A 16,988-nucleotide genomic window follows, 5' to 3' on the forward strand; every position below is an offset into this window, starting at 1 on the left:
AAAGTGTAAATTAAATTTAAAGAGGTATTTTTTGTATAATCATAAAAAGTATAAGCATTAATATTGTCATTTAAGAAAGATGAAATAATTAAATTTGATCTAATGGCTCTAAATCAAAGATGAAATTTATCTAAAGGTTTTTGTTTGTTTAGGAATGAATTTAGCACCTTGTTATATATATATTGGTAGATAATTATTTTATTTTATTTTATTCTATATTCTATTGATAACATTAACTATTTCTTAATGTATATTGCCTACTCGAGTACAGTATATATTATGCTAGCTATATATAAACCTCTCCACCAACATCTGTGCATCCTTTCCTTCAATTTTCAACACACTCCCATAAATCCCCATTCCTATGGCTCAATTTCATTACCTTCCCTTCCTCTTTACTATTTTAATCGTCGCCGTAACCACCAATTCCCGACCAACCGCCACATCATATACTCGAGATCAAGTATCATGCACCATGTGCAGCGAATGCGAAAACCCGTGTCAACAATCTCCTTCACCTCCACCACCATCACCCCCACCACCACCATCCGACACTACTAATAATTGCCCACCGCCACCTTCACCGCCATCCTCCACCTATAATCCACCTCCGGCCACCCCATCAACACCCTCTGTTCCGAATTTACCATACTACCCACCACCGTCGCCACCTTCCGGTGGTGGATACGGCTACCCTACTCCCCCGCCACCCAACCCAATTCTCCCTTATTTTCCTTTTTACTATTATAACCCTCCCCCGCCAGATTCATTCGCTGTTCAATTGAACATTAATCCACTTCATATTATTCTTCCATTATCAATTTTTGTATTATTTTTATTTAACCTCTAGCTAGCTAGTATTATTATTTTTTTACTTTCTTTTTTATGCTCAGTTTTAAGGTGATTAAACAAAATTGAAGATCGAAGAATGCGGTCGCTAGGAGAACTATACATATCAACCATATATATGTCACTTTTGTTTCATCAAATTCTTATGTAACTTTTTTCTTTTCTTTTCTTTTTATTTAACATTTGATTAAATGTAGTTGTTTACCATCTCAAACAATAATGAGAGTAAATTTTCCGTCTAACTAACTCATTGATCAGATATAGCCTTGTTGTATTTATTTAGTTCTGTTAATTTGTTAGCTTAAGCTTCATGCCTACTTTTTTAAAAGGACTGCTTTATTAATTTGATGCTACAATTGAATTGAATTTCTTATGTCGTTGCTTTTATTTTTGTATCTTCCTATTTGGGAAAAGAAAAAAAAAACAAACTTTTAGTAGTTTAATCAAAATGTATGAAAAGATGATTCAATTTAATTAGCAAATAAAATATATCAAAAGTTATCATATATAATAATAATGTTATTTAAATATATTACGAGTAATAATTTGGTTTGAAGATAATGTCTTCCGTTCACATCATATGCATTTTTAATTCACCCGTATCTACTTTATTTTTGTTTATATTAAAATATATATATGTGCCTTGATATGATGTCATGTTTGAAAATACTTAAATTTTAGAAAGTTACAAAAACGTAATTAAAATGAGAGATACGTACTCTATACTGTTTATAAATGTAATCTTATACTTTTTAATAAGAAATCATCAATTATTGTTAGACAAACTTATTTATCATCTAAATTTAATTTCCAAATATTTGTATTAAGATATATATGATAATTATAATGATACAATTAATTAAATTAAGAAATTGCATTACCAATAACATATATAAAATTAGAGTCAAATATATAACAACTAAGAATAATGTAATTTGTAACTAAGATCCGAAATCAAAGTTTAGTAACGATTGCATTGTCTATATTTAATGTAAGTAAATCATAGCTAAAAAACAAACATAATTTGGTTCAATCATTCATTAATAAATTGTAAATAGCAAGCTGTCAAAAGCATAAAGTGGCAATCAATAATATTTGGGCTTTAAGTTTTATTCGCTTTTGGGTTACCTTTGCAATAGATGGGCCAGGATAAAAGGAAAAGAAGGATAAATCTTTTGTTTTTTTAAAAAATTGTTTAGCATACAAGCAAGCAACTCAACATAACTTCGTAATAAAACAAAAGTGTCCACTCGCTTCGTCTTCTCCTTGCATAACCGTCATTGGTTCTAGCCTCTGTTTTGTCCAGCATAGTAATTACAGAGTATAATTTTTCCAATGTAATTTATTCCATCGATTTTCGATAAAATAAAACAAGTATTAAAGTAAAACAAATAAAACAAGTAGTTTTTCTTCACTAAAAATTACCGTGCATCAATTGCTTCATGAATCTCCGTACACTAATTTAACCATGATTTAAAGGTCAAGATCTTGTCTTATTTTTTTTACTTTAATATTTATTTTACAATACTCAACCCCTTCTTCCATATAACAGTAAACGTTCTTTTTGTAAAAATCATTACAACATAAACATTGCTTCCAAAATTTCCTTAGAAGTTTTCTCTTTTCCGTAACAAGATGACTGAATATTCTAGTTTTCTTAAGAAATAAAATATTATTATTTATAATAGATAAAAAAAAATTCAAAACCATAAACATTGATGGTAAAAGTGATATAGTCCCAATAATTTTCCTACAATTAATAATGAATAAATAGTTTGTGTGATTTTAAATGTTATCAAAATGGTAATTTTATTATTTGGTTGGCTAAAATCTCTCATGGAAACAATGATGTACTATTTGGATATTTGATCACTTCATGAGGGGGGTGGGGAGGGGGTTGTGTGTTTAATATTTGTTTTATATAAAATGATAATAGTATACTCACGTGTGACTGCGGGATAAATTATAGCGTGCAACATGACGAAGGGAGGTTTGATGGTTGCATTTTCTTTCGACAATGTGAAGTGTAACACTCCAAAGATTTTAAGGTAAATGAAATTAACTCCTTTCTATAGTTTTGACATTTAATTAATTTCATAGTATTTTATTTTTAGATTTGGGGTTAATTTAGTTGGAACTTTAACGGATAGCGGGTAAAATACCCACAAAAAATTGAGAGATGAGGCGTGGCATCTCCAAAGAGTGCGAGCCATCTATTTTGGCTTATGACTCACTCCTCCACCCATTATTTTCTTTTTCTTCATTTTCTACATGCACTCCATCTCATTCTCTCAAGATCAAAGCTAAATTCCTTCAAATTCAAGGATAAGAGCATCCATAATAATTATCACCATCAAATAATCTTCATTCAAGAATTAAAAAAGTTAGGGTTTGGGGGTTGTGGTGGACTGGTGGTGGCCGAAAATTTAAGAGAAAAAGGGAAAGAAATTGTGACTGAAAACCCTAATCTATTGTCTTCCATTTTTGAGGTATTAATTTCCCCTAATTTAGTTTTCATCTTTCTTTTGAAATTAGGGTTCATGGAGTGAAACCAATTTGGGGATTTTTGCTAGAATATGATTAATAGTTAATTTTCCCCAATTCCTTAGATAACCTAGTTGTCATTGAGTTAAGTGATGTGTTTGATTATGAAATTGTTAAGTTCATGAGAAAATTTTAGTTAATGAGAAAAGATGAGATTTTGCTAGTTATTGAAATATGGGTGAAAATGGTAGGTTTAACTACCTAATGTTACTGTTAAAGATGAAAGTAACTCAATGACAAATGGGTTGAGTTTGGGTTTAGAAAGGCTAGTGTTTGAGTATGACTAGGTTGAGCTAGTCAAGTTGTGAATGTAAGCTTATGCACTTTTATGTTATGATCATAGGTTGAAGCTTGTTTATGCATAATCGTTTTAGCGTTATTGTTCAAGTTGCGGAGGAGGTGAGTATATTTGCATACCTTCATGTATACGTTGGGTCAATCAACCACATCATGTTGAAGTTGTTTATCCATGTGTGGTGATTGATTTGGCATAGGCCCATATGGGGCATAGTATTGAGGCCTAAGAACCCTGATAGTTGATCTAGTGAGGCCTAAGAACCTCCGGGGCCTAAGAACCCCGATAGTCGATCATGTTTATGTTGTTTGCTTATATGGATCCATGTAAAGTGTTTAGTGTGCAAAGGTGAGTATGTAAATGTGACATGACGATGTCATAGGTTACATGTAATAGTCTTTTGTACGTTGCCCTCATTCGTGTTTATAAATGTATGCAAGTATATTCACTAAGCCTTTGCTTATATTTTAGTTGTTTACCATTTTATAGGTAGTTCCGGAAGAAGGAACTAGTGTTGAGGATTTGAAAGAGTTGATTTAGAGCTTGAAGTTGAATTTTGCAAGACTTGAAGGTATTAGGTCATTCATGGATGAATGACAACCTTTTGATTAGAGGCTTAGAAATCCCTCTCCTCATGGCTCTTGATACATTTTGATATGATGGTCATACTTTTGTTAAAATTATGTACATGATCAGGTGTAAAGCTTTTAGAAAGTTTGTGAAGTTGCATTTAGGACAAAAATAGTGTCAAAGTGGGTAAATGACCCATTTGATGGTGATCATGGGATTTGAAACAATTTGATGTTGTAAATATGTTAAAATGTGTCTATGGAATTGTTATAAATCTCAGGAATGTGTTTTAAGATGTTTGTTTTGCAATTTGAAGGTTATAAGTTTGATCAAGGTTGAAATGAGTTTTTGGCTTGCTGATCAGGTTGCCCACTACGGTGCAGTGGGGGTGGTTTTGCCCACTGCGGCGCAATGGAATCCTACGTCCAAAATTTTTATTCCTCCGACTGCGGCGTAGTGGGGCTTTTCCAGACTTGAGTCCGAGACTTCCCACCGCGGCGCAGTGGGAGTGCTCAACCCCACTGCGGCGCAGTGGGGGTATATAAAAGTAAATAAACGATTAAAAAATAAAATTTGTATTTTCGGTTTTCGAGTCTAGCCCTTTCATGAAGGGAGAGTTGTATCTGCGGAAAATGTATTTTAGATGATTCCTCCTGTGTAACTTTCAACAGGGGTGCGTTTTTTTATTAAGTACTCGTAGTACATATTATATATTAACTAGTCATATGTCCGCGTGATGCGGCGGTGCTGTGGTGATCGCGGCGGCGTTGGGTGGTGGCGGCGGCGGTAGTGACGTGGTTATTAATAAAAGTAATTGATATAAAACACGGTATTGTATTTATTTTAAGGGTTAATGGATGTATGTTGTAAGTAATTCTATTAGACCATTCGTAACCGTTCACTCTTTCACCTACACTTTTTCCTGCCACATCAGCATTACGTTCTTATTTCTTTCACCTTCTACTTTTTTCCTTAACCATTCACTTATCATTTGGTCCCCACTATTATTTAATCAAAAACAGAAACTAAACTAACTATATGTGTATCTTCATTAGAAACAAAACAAAGTAACATTATTTGGTCCCCACATATATGTTATCTTCGCTAGAAATAAAACAAATAGAATAAAAAGCAATCGGTGATCAGTTTAACCGATGGACACATCACCGACCTATCACCTCCATGCCCGTAACAGTTCACCGACTTTTCACCTTTTGTGTTCACCTACTGTTACCAATGGTCTTATTGGTATTATAGGTATATTAGGTTGAAGTATTTAAATTAATGAATAAATGAGAGGGTTATTTGGGTAGATCAATTTATTTTTTGAGAAAAAAAATGGTCAAATGCTTTATAAGATAGTTAAGATTAAGAATCTCGATAAGTATATATAATTTAGCTAACCACGTCTACAGATTTTCAAACATAGATACTAGTTCAATGATTAGGAATATTGACCCAAAATACAGGATGTGCACCTAAATTTTTCATGTTTCCATTGCCTTTTCTTTTCAGAGACACAAATACTCTCTTTTTTGTTGTTTGAAACATACATTTCGACGGTAATACAATTCGAAAATCTGTCGTAGTATACTATTTGAGAGTTTGTGTACTGAAGTTACAGGCCAATAACAAATGATACAAAGTCACGTAACTAACATGTATAGCCTGAGTCTTAAAGATCTTTGATTCAAATCCTATTATGAACAAAATGCTCCTAAAAATGAAGACATGGGTTTTCTATAATAGATGTCCACTAATATTGGAATTAGATGCTGAGCCCAAATTTGTCATTAAAAAAAAAAGGTAACAATATAAAAAGGTAACTTAATATATAAAGAAAACAGGAATTATGTACTGCAAAAAAAGGTTGTTGGCGCCAATAAGCTTTTGGTGTAGTGGTCTAAGGGGGAGGGGCGAGCCGGCGAGGTATTGCGTTAGGTGTTCATTTTTTGAAAAAAAACTAACTATTAACGACTAATATTTGTTTTTAGGAAAAAAGATGGTTACATATAGCAGATTGGGTCCCCTGTAGACCATAAGATGTGATGAAGGACCATGATTGAGTAGAAGCATCGTCTATATGATTTTTCACAATGCCTTTCCCTTTTATGTATGTGCAAAAGCAAGGTCACCATTAATCTGTTAGAATCCATTTTTAGGACTTTTGGACTCTTTTGGCACATGATACATTGGCGTTTTCAACAATCTATTTGCCTTTCCACAAATAAAGCATTGCTTCAAAATGATTACCACGCACTGATATAGATGTACTTTTTCCTAGGAGAAAATTTCTACTCTTACTGCATATTTGCATAAAGCCAAGAAAGTTGCTCCACATACATATTCACTTAAGAAATTTTCTACTCTTATTGCATATTTGCATACAGCAAAGAAAGTTTGCATATTCACTTCGTCCGGCGGTGCTTGTGTGGGGGTGAGCCACTAGAAATCGTGGTGGAAGCTGTCACCATACTATATACACTAACAATTAGTAGAACACCATCGGTAGCGTATTATGTAATTTATGTCACAAAATCGTTTTAGCTTGAAAATAGGATTGGATTGAATTGGATTGTAACTTGTAAGTTATAGGCACGGTTTGTAACTTTATGATAAGAATTATAAGGATTTAAGGAACATTCAAGTTGAAAAACGAAAATGATTTCATTTTCCTTCGCCTCCTTTAAGCGCCCTCTAAATTGGGTAAATAAAGCCCAAATCCAAATACAATAGTTTAAAGAGCTTGATTAGCCCAAAGCCCAAATGTGTTCTTGAAGGACTCTGGTTGGGGTTTTCTACGACAAGTGAAAGAGATAAATCAAGAGATGAATACAAGTTGACTAACAAAATCTTCCATTTTTTTATTTTTTTTAACGGCAAATCAAGAGATGGATACAAGTTGATTTGCTCAAGGTAATAATTACTATGCACAAAGAATAAATTATCTAATGACTTCATTGCCCCTAATCCTACTTTTGTTATCCCCCTTTCGCTTATAAATTTTTTACCTTAGTACCGTATACATATATTATTAGTCCAATATGTCAAACCCTATAACCCTATCATAACCCTTTTGATATTGAGAATTATATCGTCGGTGGCATCATTGATCAAACATTTTTTTCAGTAACAAGTCATGAAGATTTTGTATAATTATATCTTGATTCACCTTTAAATTAGTGTTAGGGTAGATCATTTATTCTAATTTCTATAAATATATTCGATATTATCTTTTATGATTGATTTCATTTACTTCATTATATGTATATATAGTTTTTGATTTATATATATGCTTTTTTATCTGCTAGAATAAAAAAAAAACTTATAAGTGTTTATTTTATTGATAAAACATGTAGTATGTATTTATGTTTGAGAGATAGTAGGATATATGTTGTGTAAATTATTTGCTTCAATATGATTTCGATGTATTAGGCTGTTATAATATGATTGGCCACTCTATATAGTTTGTTAAGTTAACTAGTGTTTTTTTCTTTTAACATTGTAATATCTTTTATTTATTTGAGAGAAATAGATTAAATGATTATATTGTTATTCATTTTCAGTTTTATTTTTGTACCTTATATTAGCATGAACTCTTGCCATTGTCTTGTAGGTGAAGAGTGGACTAATAATATATCTATATGAGATTACAGTAAACGATTATAAGTAGAAGGGGATTTAGTAAAAATAAGATTAGGGATATTGAAGTCATTTGATAATATATTCCTTGTGGGAAGCGATGTATACACCACTAATTTTTGGCGATACACCACTAACTAAGCTTTACAATGTTGTATTGTACAACCCAATAATACATATTTGGTGGTGTATTGCCAAAAACTAGTGGGGTACAGATCACCTCCCATTTCTTGTACATAGTAATTCTTTTATTGAGCAAATCACTTACCTTTTTTTATTGGAAAGTCTACTATTCATCATACATGGTTGGTTTTCCGATCTAGTGATCGTGTGCTTTCTAGATTATAATATTCAACTAGATTATGATCACACTAAATTTGTAGGTATTACTAATAAGTATCGTTTAATGATACATGTAATATATAATACTAGCTTTAATACTTGTACGATATGGTAAATATATAAATTGCATCATAAAGAAATTCAAATATACATCATACATGATTCGTAAGTATGAAATAAATTGTAGTTAAAGTAAATTGACGATCTAAACTAAATTATAATAAACATTAAATATAATATATATTTAGTTTAAGTTTTGGAGTTACATTAAGTTTTTAAAATCACATCACAATCAGAATTTGTAAGTATAGTGGATAACGACAAATATCCTTGTGCTTTTGGATTTACAAGCAAATAAAGTTATAATGTATTTTGTATCTATAAGTAAATAGTTAGAGTTTAATTCTAAGTGTAATAAAGAAATTGAATATATATATATAATTAAAAAGTTAATTTAATAAATAAATTAATTAAAAAAAAATATGTCGATCAAAGATTACGCCACATGTCATTTCAGGAATATCTCAATCCTGTTTTAGTTTATTAGTAGATAACATAATTTCATTTTATATTTGTTCAGTACTATACTACTATATGATAAAACTAAAGCATTTATTAAAAGCATTTGATTTGAAAACATTGATGATAACATTTATTTTCATTTGAGTTATGAGTTATGTGTCGCCCGAATATATTGAAATGATGAACGATAGCAAATAATTACTCGTTTTTTTTTTTCACTAGAAATTCATCTAAAAAGAAATATTAGGTTTACAAAAAAAATTATAAATACATATTTTTTTTAATAAAAGAATATGTCACTAATAGATCGAACAAATAGAAATAATGAGAAAACATAAACAACATTTACATGTAGTTGGTGATGGTCTTACTCATTTATCACGTTAACTTGTAAGAATTCGTTTGCAGTTTATTTGTAGTTTGTAAACCTATAAACTTTAAAAATTAGGTTTTTAAGAAGAATTGAAAACATAAGTAGTGGCTTTATTTTAAAAAAGTTATATTTTCTACATTAAGTCCTATATTGCATGAAGAAAACAAATAATTATAACTAATTTGATAGAATTTATATGCTATAGATTAAAAGTAAAAATTAAAAGAGAGAAAACAAATAAAATTCATATATTAACACTAAATTTTAAGACATACGTTAGAATCTGTCAGATTAATTACCCATGTCAATAGCATTTTAAGATGTTTCTTTTATTTGATCAAAATCTCTCTCTCAAAATAGGAATAATTATATGGGGGTCAATCGGTCATGTGGTATGAATAAAAAGGGGTACATATGAACCGATTTTTTTCGTGAGAAGTTTGTATATAATGCCAAATGCTCAATGCATAGTTACCCCATGTAAAAGTAAAACTAAGGCTATAGTTGACTTTAGGTTAACAGTATCAAAGTATTCTATTACTTTTTCGGATGTCACCAAAAATATATATAATCTTGCATTTGAAGCTTTATAAATTGAAATGATGTGACTTATAAAAGCAAGTAGCAATGTTCTCTTCATAAAATACAACCCCGCCGGTTATTTAAGTATCAATTAAATAAGTGATCAATGATTGAACTTTTATCATTTCGTATGTATTCTGAAGTACAAGCACATCAATAGTTATTTAAGTATTATTGTAGGTATCTCATATGGTTTTAATCAATGTTTTAAATACCGGTATCGGAGGATACTCTGGTATTTTAAGTCCAGTATTTTTTTCGGTATTTTCACTATTCAATACCGGCCGATATTTATAGTATTCTCGGTATTTTTCGTTCTGGTATTTCCAGGTATTTAAAAAAAATTATTTTCATGATACTTTAATGTTATTTTTTGTTATTTGTGAACTTTAAAATTTATATTTTGTTATGAAATATTTATTTGATATTATTTTTGAATGAATTATACCTGTATTTTGACTATTATGGTTAAATTGTAACACGTTTTTTTGGATTTATATAAATAAAATTATAATAGTCGTACCGGTCGGTATTTCCGGTAATACCAATAATACCGGAAATTTTTGTCACACCGTATGACTAAAATATCTGTTTTTACATTGGTTTTAATAGAAATACAGGCTCCTTACACAAAAGACTTTAATTGTGATGGTACCATAAGTCCATAACCACATTATTGAAAGACAGACTCACCAAAATATTAGTTTTGGACCTTTTGGACGTTATATAAATCTCAAGCCATTTAGTTAGTACCAAAACCGAATCAGCAAAGCAATGCAAAAAAAAAAAAGAAAGAAAGTTATGGACTAATTTCAGTCTCTTTGTAGACTAGGTCTGGTCTTTCTGGACTACAACCGGTTTTACTTATAACAGATTTTGGATAGGATTTTAAGCTGAAATTAATCAATCAAGATTGATCCTAATACGTCTAGTTTTTTAGAACCGATTTCAAATTTAGACCTCTAAAATTGGCTTCAACCCCACGTTTTTAAAAAAAATGCTAGATAAGGCCTTCAAAGAGAGCCTGCTACTTTTGACATAACAAAAGTTTGAGAAAATTTCATTAGATCACCCTATGGTTTGTTGTATTATTATTATTTTCCCCTGTCGTTTTTTATTATTATTACTTCACCCTATGGTGACTTTTTGTATCATTAAAAACCCCTCTATTTAACAAATGTTTATTAGTCTTCGTTAACTTTCTCATGTGCATATTGCACAACTCTCTCATGTGCATATTGCACATGAGAGAGTTAACGGATTCTAAACATAAATTAATATACTTCCTGTAAAACACACTAAATTGTACAGTAATAAATAACAGATTTGGAAAAGCCATTGACACACAAGTGTTTGTTTTGTATGTACAAGTCAAATGCTTAAAAAATACTCGCTCTATACGATAAGCATATATACATTCAACTTTATTCACATTTGCATAGTCAAATTATCTCAAAATCTATCTTTTTCGTACCAGGTTTTATTTCTTGATAATTTATTGCAATTTGTACTCAAACAAGCCAAGCCAAAAAATGTACACACGAGAGATGTCAAAATTTGACACTAAAAAAAGGCAAATCTAGCTTACATTTGCAATAAAAATTAAGAGTAGTACAAATACAAATGAGTTGTCAACAAACCACCACAAATTTATTTAACCAAGGTCAGGTCAGGTTAGGTTAGGTCAGGTCAGGTGAGTAGGTGAGTGAGTGATTTAGCAGTCAGGTCAGGAGGGGAGGGGAGGGGTTTTCCCCAAAATTTTAAATTTTGAAAATGAATCAATTAATAAAAAGATCCACCACAAGATATAGCCATTAACAGTATAGCAGCTTGTTCTTCTTCTCTTAAGTTGTTCCACCATGGCTTCCCTCTTTCATATGTTGATCTCTTTCTCTTGATCATTTGTTGTTGTTTTTGTTGATCTTGCTTTTTTTGATTGATTACCATTAGTCTCACTTTTAGCTTCACATGATCTCCTCGTCCTCCATTTGTCGTTTTTGCACTTTTTCTTCTTTTCTTGTTGTATTTGATCCCACATGCATTGCAAAGTGACTGCCACAAAAAAAAAAAAAAATTATTATAGTTAATACCAAAAATGTTACATATGATGATCAAAATGTGTGACGATCGATAAATAAATAAATGTAATGTAACAAACCTTAGGACCAGCTGGACCTCCTCTCCAAAGAGGTGTTTTAGTAGTGTTACAACCAGTACAACATTTTGTTTGCTTTGATGAACAATTTATCGTCGGTGGAGTACTCCTGTTACTTTGGGATAATGTTTCTTGGTCATCTGCAACAACTGATCCCTACAAAAATAAATGGTTGCATTTGAATTTGTGTAAAGTTTGTACAAATTTTTAAATTCAAAGAAACAGACAACATATATATATATAGTAGCTGATGTTGTGTAGGACTATACCTTGTCTTTTGGATCCCCCATGATAATGATGATGAGTGTGAATGTAAATATCAGAATGTATATGTGTATAGATATAGATATGATATGATCACTCAAAATGTGAGTGAGTGAGAGAGTGAGATGGTTTGGGAGGTCAGGAATTAATGGCCGTTGTGGGTTGTATTATATGAGCAGCCTTTCAAGTTATGACTTTGACCATTTCTGACCAAAGTTTTGGTAAAATAATATAGAAAAATTTAAATTTGAATTTTTGGGAAGAGAGAGTAGTGTTGTGTGTGGGTGGCGCTGGTCGGCGGGACACAAAACCCTAGCAAAGTTTTATGCTTGGTGGTTAGTTACTATTCTACCCTTCACTTCTTTCTACTGGCTTGTACGAGTATTTTTTTTTTTTTTTTTTTTTTTTTAACTCTTGTTACTTTAATTTGTTAGTTTTCCCTTTTTCACCTCAGTCAACCATTGCATACATACGATACAAGGTCACAAACCCCCCTGTTGTTTTTCTCTTCTACTACACCAGATAAGGGGATAGTGGGAGTCAGAGGGTGGTTTTAGTTTATGTGTAGTTGTTGATAAATAAATATAAATGGAAGAAAAGCTATCAAGGGTAGCTAAAACCTTAAAACCATCTCCAATTCAGCAATTATCATTTCTTGCTGAACGTACAAGCAACGCCCTCAACCTCGCTGAAGGCTTCCCTGATTTCCCTGCTCCCCAACACATCAAGGCTGCTGCCGTCTCTGCCATCACCTCTGATTTTAACCAATACAGGTCCCCTCCCTCCCTCATGTCTTACTGCATTCTACCATTTTTTGAATTCCATATATTTCAAATGTTTGCGCAAATATTAACTGAATTGTAGTATTAAAAAATAACCAATTAAGTTTGTCCATAAATATACGAGTAGCAGGTTTTTGACAAAAGTACTAGTAAGTAGTAACCCGGATAAGAACAACAACTTAACAGTTACAAAAAAAGACACCAAATTTTAATTAAGTACGTTTCAGTCCTGTGACTTTACCAAGAATCTAGAGAATAAACTAACATTGGCTTGGAAATTGTAACCGAAGACACGTGCAGGGGATATGTGATTTGCTCGCGGATAAAATGAAGCAAATCCATGGCTTAGATGTTGATCCTGCAACAGATATTGCCATTTGCTGTGGCCAGACCGAGGCATTTTCTGCAGCAATGTTTGCAAGCATGTCTCATGTATATTGACTCATTGCTACATTTACTTGGAAACTTAAGTGAAATTGTTTTTATTGTACGTGTTTTTGTGCAGTACTAAACCCTGGTGATGAAGTGATATTGTTTGATCCTTCTTTTGAAACGTACGAAACGTGTATTTTGATCGCTGGAGGAGTTCCTGTAAGTCTCTATTATAGTTGTATGTTTTTTTTGTTAATCGGATTCATATTTTCATAATTTTGAATGGGGAGAATTACAGGTGTATGTAGCGCTTGACCCACCATACTGGACTCTTGATGAGGTCAAACTTTCAAATGCTTTTACTGCCAAGACAAAAGCTTTAGTACTTAACAGGTATGTGTTTCTGCATTTTAGACTTTGCAAGGTATTCGGATATGTTTTTGTTCATGTGACGTTGTCAAAATCAGTTATAATGTTGTTGAGCTTTTGATGACTTTTTATTATTTTGGAAATGCGATAGATATACACACGGTAAGTAAGCAATAACCATGAACACTAAAAAAATTTTAGGTCTCATAAAAATTGAATATTTTCATATGGGGACATGCTTTACATCTGGAGGGTGCTATACTCCGTGATAAACTGTCAAACAAAATTGCTATTTCATCCAATGAATCGAGTAATTTTATCTGAAGTAGCTAGATCTATTTATCATTTGCATTTTCTGCACAGTCCTCACAACCCAACTGGAAAAGTTTTTAACATGGACGAGCTAGGGCTTATTGCCGAATATTGCAGAACAAAGGATTGCATAGCCATTACTGATGAAGTATGATAACCTTCTAGGTCTATTGTTACCTCCATTGGTTTCTAGTGTGGCCTGTGTGATATCTTAATCCATACATTTTATAATATTCCAACTTGTTTCTGCAGGTTTACGAGTATATTATATATGACAATGAACCACATATAAGCCTTGCCTCATTGCCAGGCATGCAAAAGAGGACCATAGTCACATCTTCTTTGTCTAAAACTTATAGCGTGACAGGTACATAATTGTTTATATTTTCATCTGAAATCAAAATATGTTTTATTTTCGTTTGGATGAATTTGACTGTAACTACCACACATTTTGGATGTTTGTACCTAGTCTAACTGCCAGAGGTGGCAATATCAACCTACTTACATATAATTGGATCGTTTTGGGTTCCCTACAATCTCAAATGGGACAAATGGCCCAAATCCAGATTTTCTTTTTGAAAATGTAGTGATTATTTTTGGCCGACTATAACTATCATATTCAAGCCCACTGTTGGTAAAGCTCTTCCTTAAGGGAATCTGGCCTGGGCCTCACCGTAATTGCTGGAATGATAGGACCATGTGGTTTTTAACCCTACTTGCCCTCTATTGGATAACCAACTTGGGAAAATGGGTTGAATGGGTTTGGTAGGTTTAATCAATAAATTTAACTAAACTGGTCAAATGAGTTGAAATTCGCCCACAGTGTATTTTATTGTGCATACAAGGATATTGTTCCCCTATTATGTTGTTTAAAGATAAAGATATAACCGGTTTAACTATTTATAGAAAACATATGAAGTGGGCACTTCGATTTAAACCGTTATTTCATTTTATTCAAAGATGTAATATGTAATATGTTAATCATTACATATGCTAAAATAGACGCTTTCAACCCAAAGGTTTTATTACTTGTTACCCGACCCACCCATCTTGCCACCTCTGCTACTTACTTATCTCTTCTGTGACAGGCTGGAGAGTTGGGTGGGCTATAGCTCCATCTTGCGTTGCATTTGCGATCAGAAACATTCATACAAAAGTTACAGATTCTGCTCCTGCACCATTCCAGGAAGCTGCCGTGACTGCATTAAAGAGTCCCCCAGAATACTATAATTCTTTGAGAGAAGTAAGGTTTTTACAAAGAGCAAACGATTTTTGCCATCATCTTCTATGATCATCTTATGGATCCCAATTTTATGTCACGAGAAGAATTAAGAAATGTTTTTTTGGCAACGTCTGAATTGGCTTTTAGGATTATGAATCAAAAAGAGATTTCGTCTACAAGTCCCTTTGGAAGATGGGTATCCATGTTGACTTTAAACCATCAGGTTCATTTTTCATATTCGCAGCGCTGCCTGAGACTTGCAAACTTACCGATGTAAGTGTTTTATTATTTTTAATATTTGCTGTAGTACATTTGAATATTTGATGCTAGTTTTTTCATTTTATAATTTAAAAAGCATTTATTGCAAACCTACTGATGTAAGTGTTTCAATATTCACTGATATACATTAATGGATTTTTAAGGTTGAGTTTGTGGAGGAATTGATAAAACAAGCCGGAGTGGTCGCAGTCCCTGGATGTGGCTTTTTCCATACAAGCAATGATTCTTCAGAGAATGTAACAACCTATTATAATCAATACATCAGATTTGCTTTCTGTAAAAGTGATGCTACTTTGACTTCTGCTGTTCAGAAAATGCAACAGCTTGTCGATGCATCTGGGCACCTTAAATTTCTTTGAACTCTCAAGAATTGTAATTGTATGGAATATATAATAGCTCAATTAAAATGAAAGTAGACTTTTCATGTTTAACTTTTCTTGTGTTTCTTCAGTAAATTGATTTTGTAACCAATCTCCTTCTGTATGCTGTGAACTGGTTTTGTAGCCGATGTCTATTGCCATATAAGACTAAAGTAAATGTGGTACAAAGAAATAGCAGACGATGGTGGACATCTTACATGTGATTTAATAGGCCTGCATCTCTTTTTATACTTTGTTGTATGTTAGTCCTTTCTTTAAATGGTGTAGTATATTTGTTGTAGGTTGAATACCTGAATATATTTTTTTCAAATGAAATTTTGAATGTGTACTATTCTATAAATTTTCCCAAAAATGGACTTGTTGATTTCTCTGGATTAGAGTTATCGTAAATTCATCTAAAATTCAAAAAAAAATAAAAAAAATACAAAGTTGGATTATTTTGATTGAATTATTTGTAATTCAACATATTATAAAAGGAAATGATATTCTTACAACAATATACGCTTTATGCAGTTGTACCTATGCAATAAAGTTTGTATCTTTATTGTAAATGTTATTATAAATTCATTTAAAATCCAAACCAAATAAGTTTCAGGCTGTTCAAATTCGGTGTTATATGAGATGATTTGGATTTAATACAAGATACGTATCCAAATTTGGTTATAGATAGAGCTTTCAAACATAAGTGATATATTTGCCCTAAATAGTATATAGGTACCCACGCAATGCGGCGGTACTTTTGAAAAGGTGATGGTTAAATGTGTCGGTACCTTTTTGCAGTTAAACAGAGAGAACGAGGGCCAGATGAAACCAATCTTTTTGCAGGTTGATGTTGATGGCCGTTGAGATGAAACTAATTTTTATATTAGGGTTTAGGCGAAAGCAAGAGAGAAGGGGATTAGGGATAGACATTGAAAAATAGATGGAAGGGTAGTACGGGAAAATCACTTAAAAGAGTGGAAAAAATATTTGTTTGTAGGAGGGTATAATAGGTATTTCAAAGGTAGAATGGTTGGAAAAAAAAATAGGTAATTTGCTTTAATATGAAGTATAGATATAGATATAAGAGCAAAACTATTTTATGTGTAAAAGTGTTTTATACAAATGGAGAAAATTTGATAACTTACTTCAAGA

General features: G+C 32.0%; 3 protein-coding genes across 4 annotated transcripts; 2 read left to right on the plus strand and 1 right to left on the minus strand.

Annotated features, from left to right (window-relative positions):
* Nucleotides 1–320: 320 nt before the first annotated feature.
* LOC122594492 (leucine-rich repeat extensin-like protein 1) lies at nucleotides 321–1,091 on the plus strand. Its single transcript, XM_043766941.1, has one exon. The coding sequence runs from the start codon at nucleotides 365–367 to the stop codon at nucleotides 848–850; it is 486 nt and encodes a 161-aa protein (XP_043622876.1). The 5' UTR covers nucleotides 321–364; the 3' UTR covers nucleotides 851–1,091.
* Nucleotides 1,092–11,290: 10,199 nt separating this feature from the next.
* On the minus strand, nucleotides 11,291–12,273 carry LOC122594279 (GATA transcription factor 16-like). The gene is made up of 3 exons (XM_043766752.1): nucleotides 12,144–12,273; nucleotides 11,878–12,030; nucleotides 11,291–11,771 (listed from the first exon to the last, which is right to left on the minus strand). Exons 1-3 carry the CDS (start codon nucleotides 12,162–12,164, stop codon nucleotides 11,502–11,504), a joined length of 444 nt encoding a protein of 147 aa, XP_043622687.1. The 5' UTR covers nucleotides 12,165–12,273; the 3' UTR covers nucleotides 11,291–11,501.
* Nucleotides 12,274–12,631: 358 nt separating this feature from the next.
* On the plus strand, nucleotides 12,632–15,905 carry LOC122593205 (kynurenine--oxoglutarate transaminase 1-like). Of its 2 annotated transcripts, none has more exons than XM_043765581.1 (9): nucleotides 12,632–12,911; nucleotides 13,211–13,341; nucleotides 13,426–13,511; nucleotides 13,591–13,685; nucleotides 14,025–14,121; nucleotides 14,226–14,340; nucleotides 15,062–15,216; nucleotides 15,343–15,468; nucleotides 15,618–15,905. In XM_043765581.1, the coding sequence occupies exons 1-9, from the start codon at nucleotides 12,727–12,729 to the stop codon at nucleotides 15,831–15,833; spliced, it is 1,206 nt and encodes a 401-aa protein (XP_043621516.1). In that variant the 5' UTR covers nucleotides 12,632–12,726; the 3' UTR covers nucleotides 15,834–15,905. The 2 variants fall into 2 exon arrangements, with proteins under 2 accessions (XP_043621516.1, XP_043621517.1); XM_043765582.1 differs by having other exon boundaries at nucleotides 12,895–12,911; nucleotides 13,221–13,341.
* The last annotated feature ends 1,083 nt before the right edge of the window (nucleotides 15,906–16,988 follow it).

This window comes from Erigeron canadensis, chromosome 3, assembly GCF_010389155.1.
Source record: "Erigeron canadensis isolate Cc75 chromosome 3, C_canadensis_v1, whole genome shotgun sequence".
In the NCBI taxonomy this organism is placed as follows: domain Eukaryota; kingdom Viridiplantae; phylum Streptophyta; class Magnoliopsida; order Asterales; family Asteraceae; genus Erigeron; species Erigeron canadensis.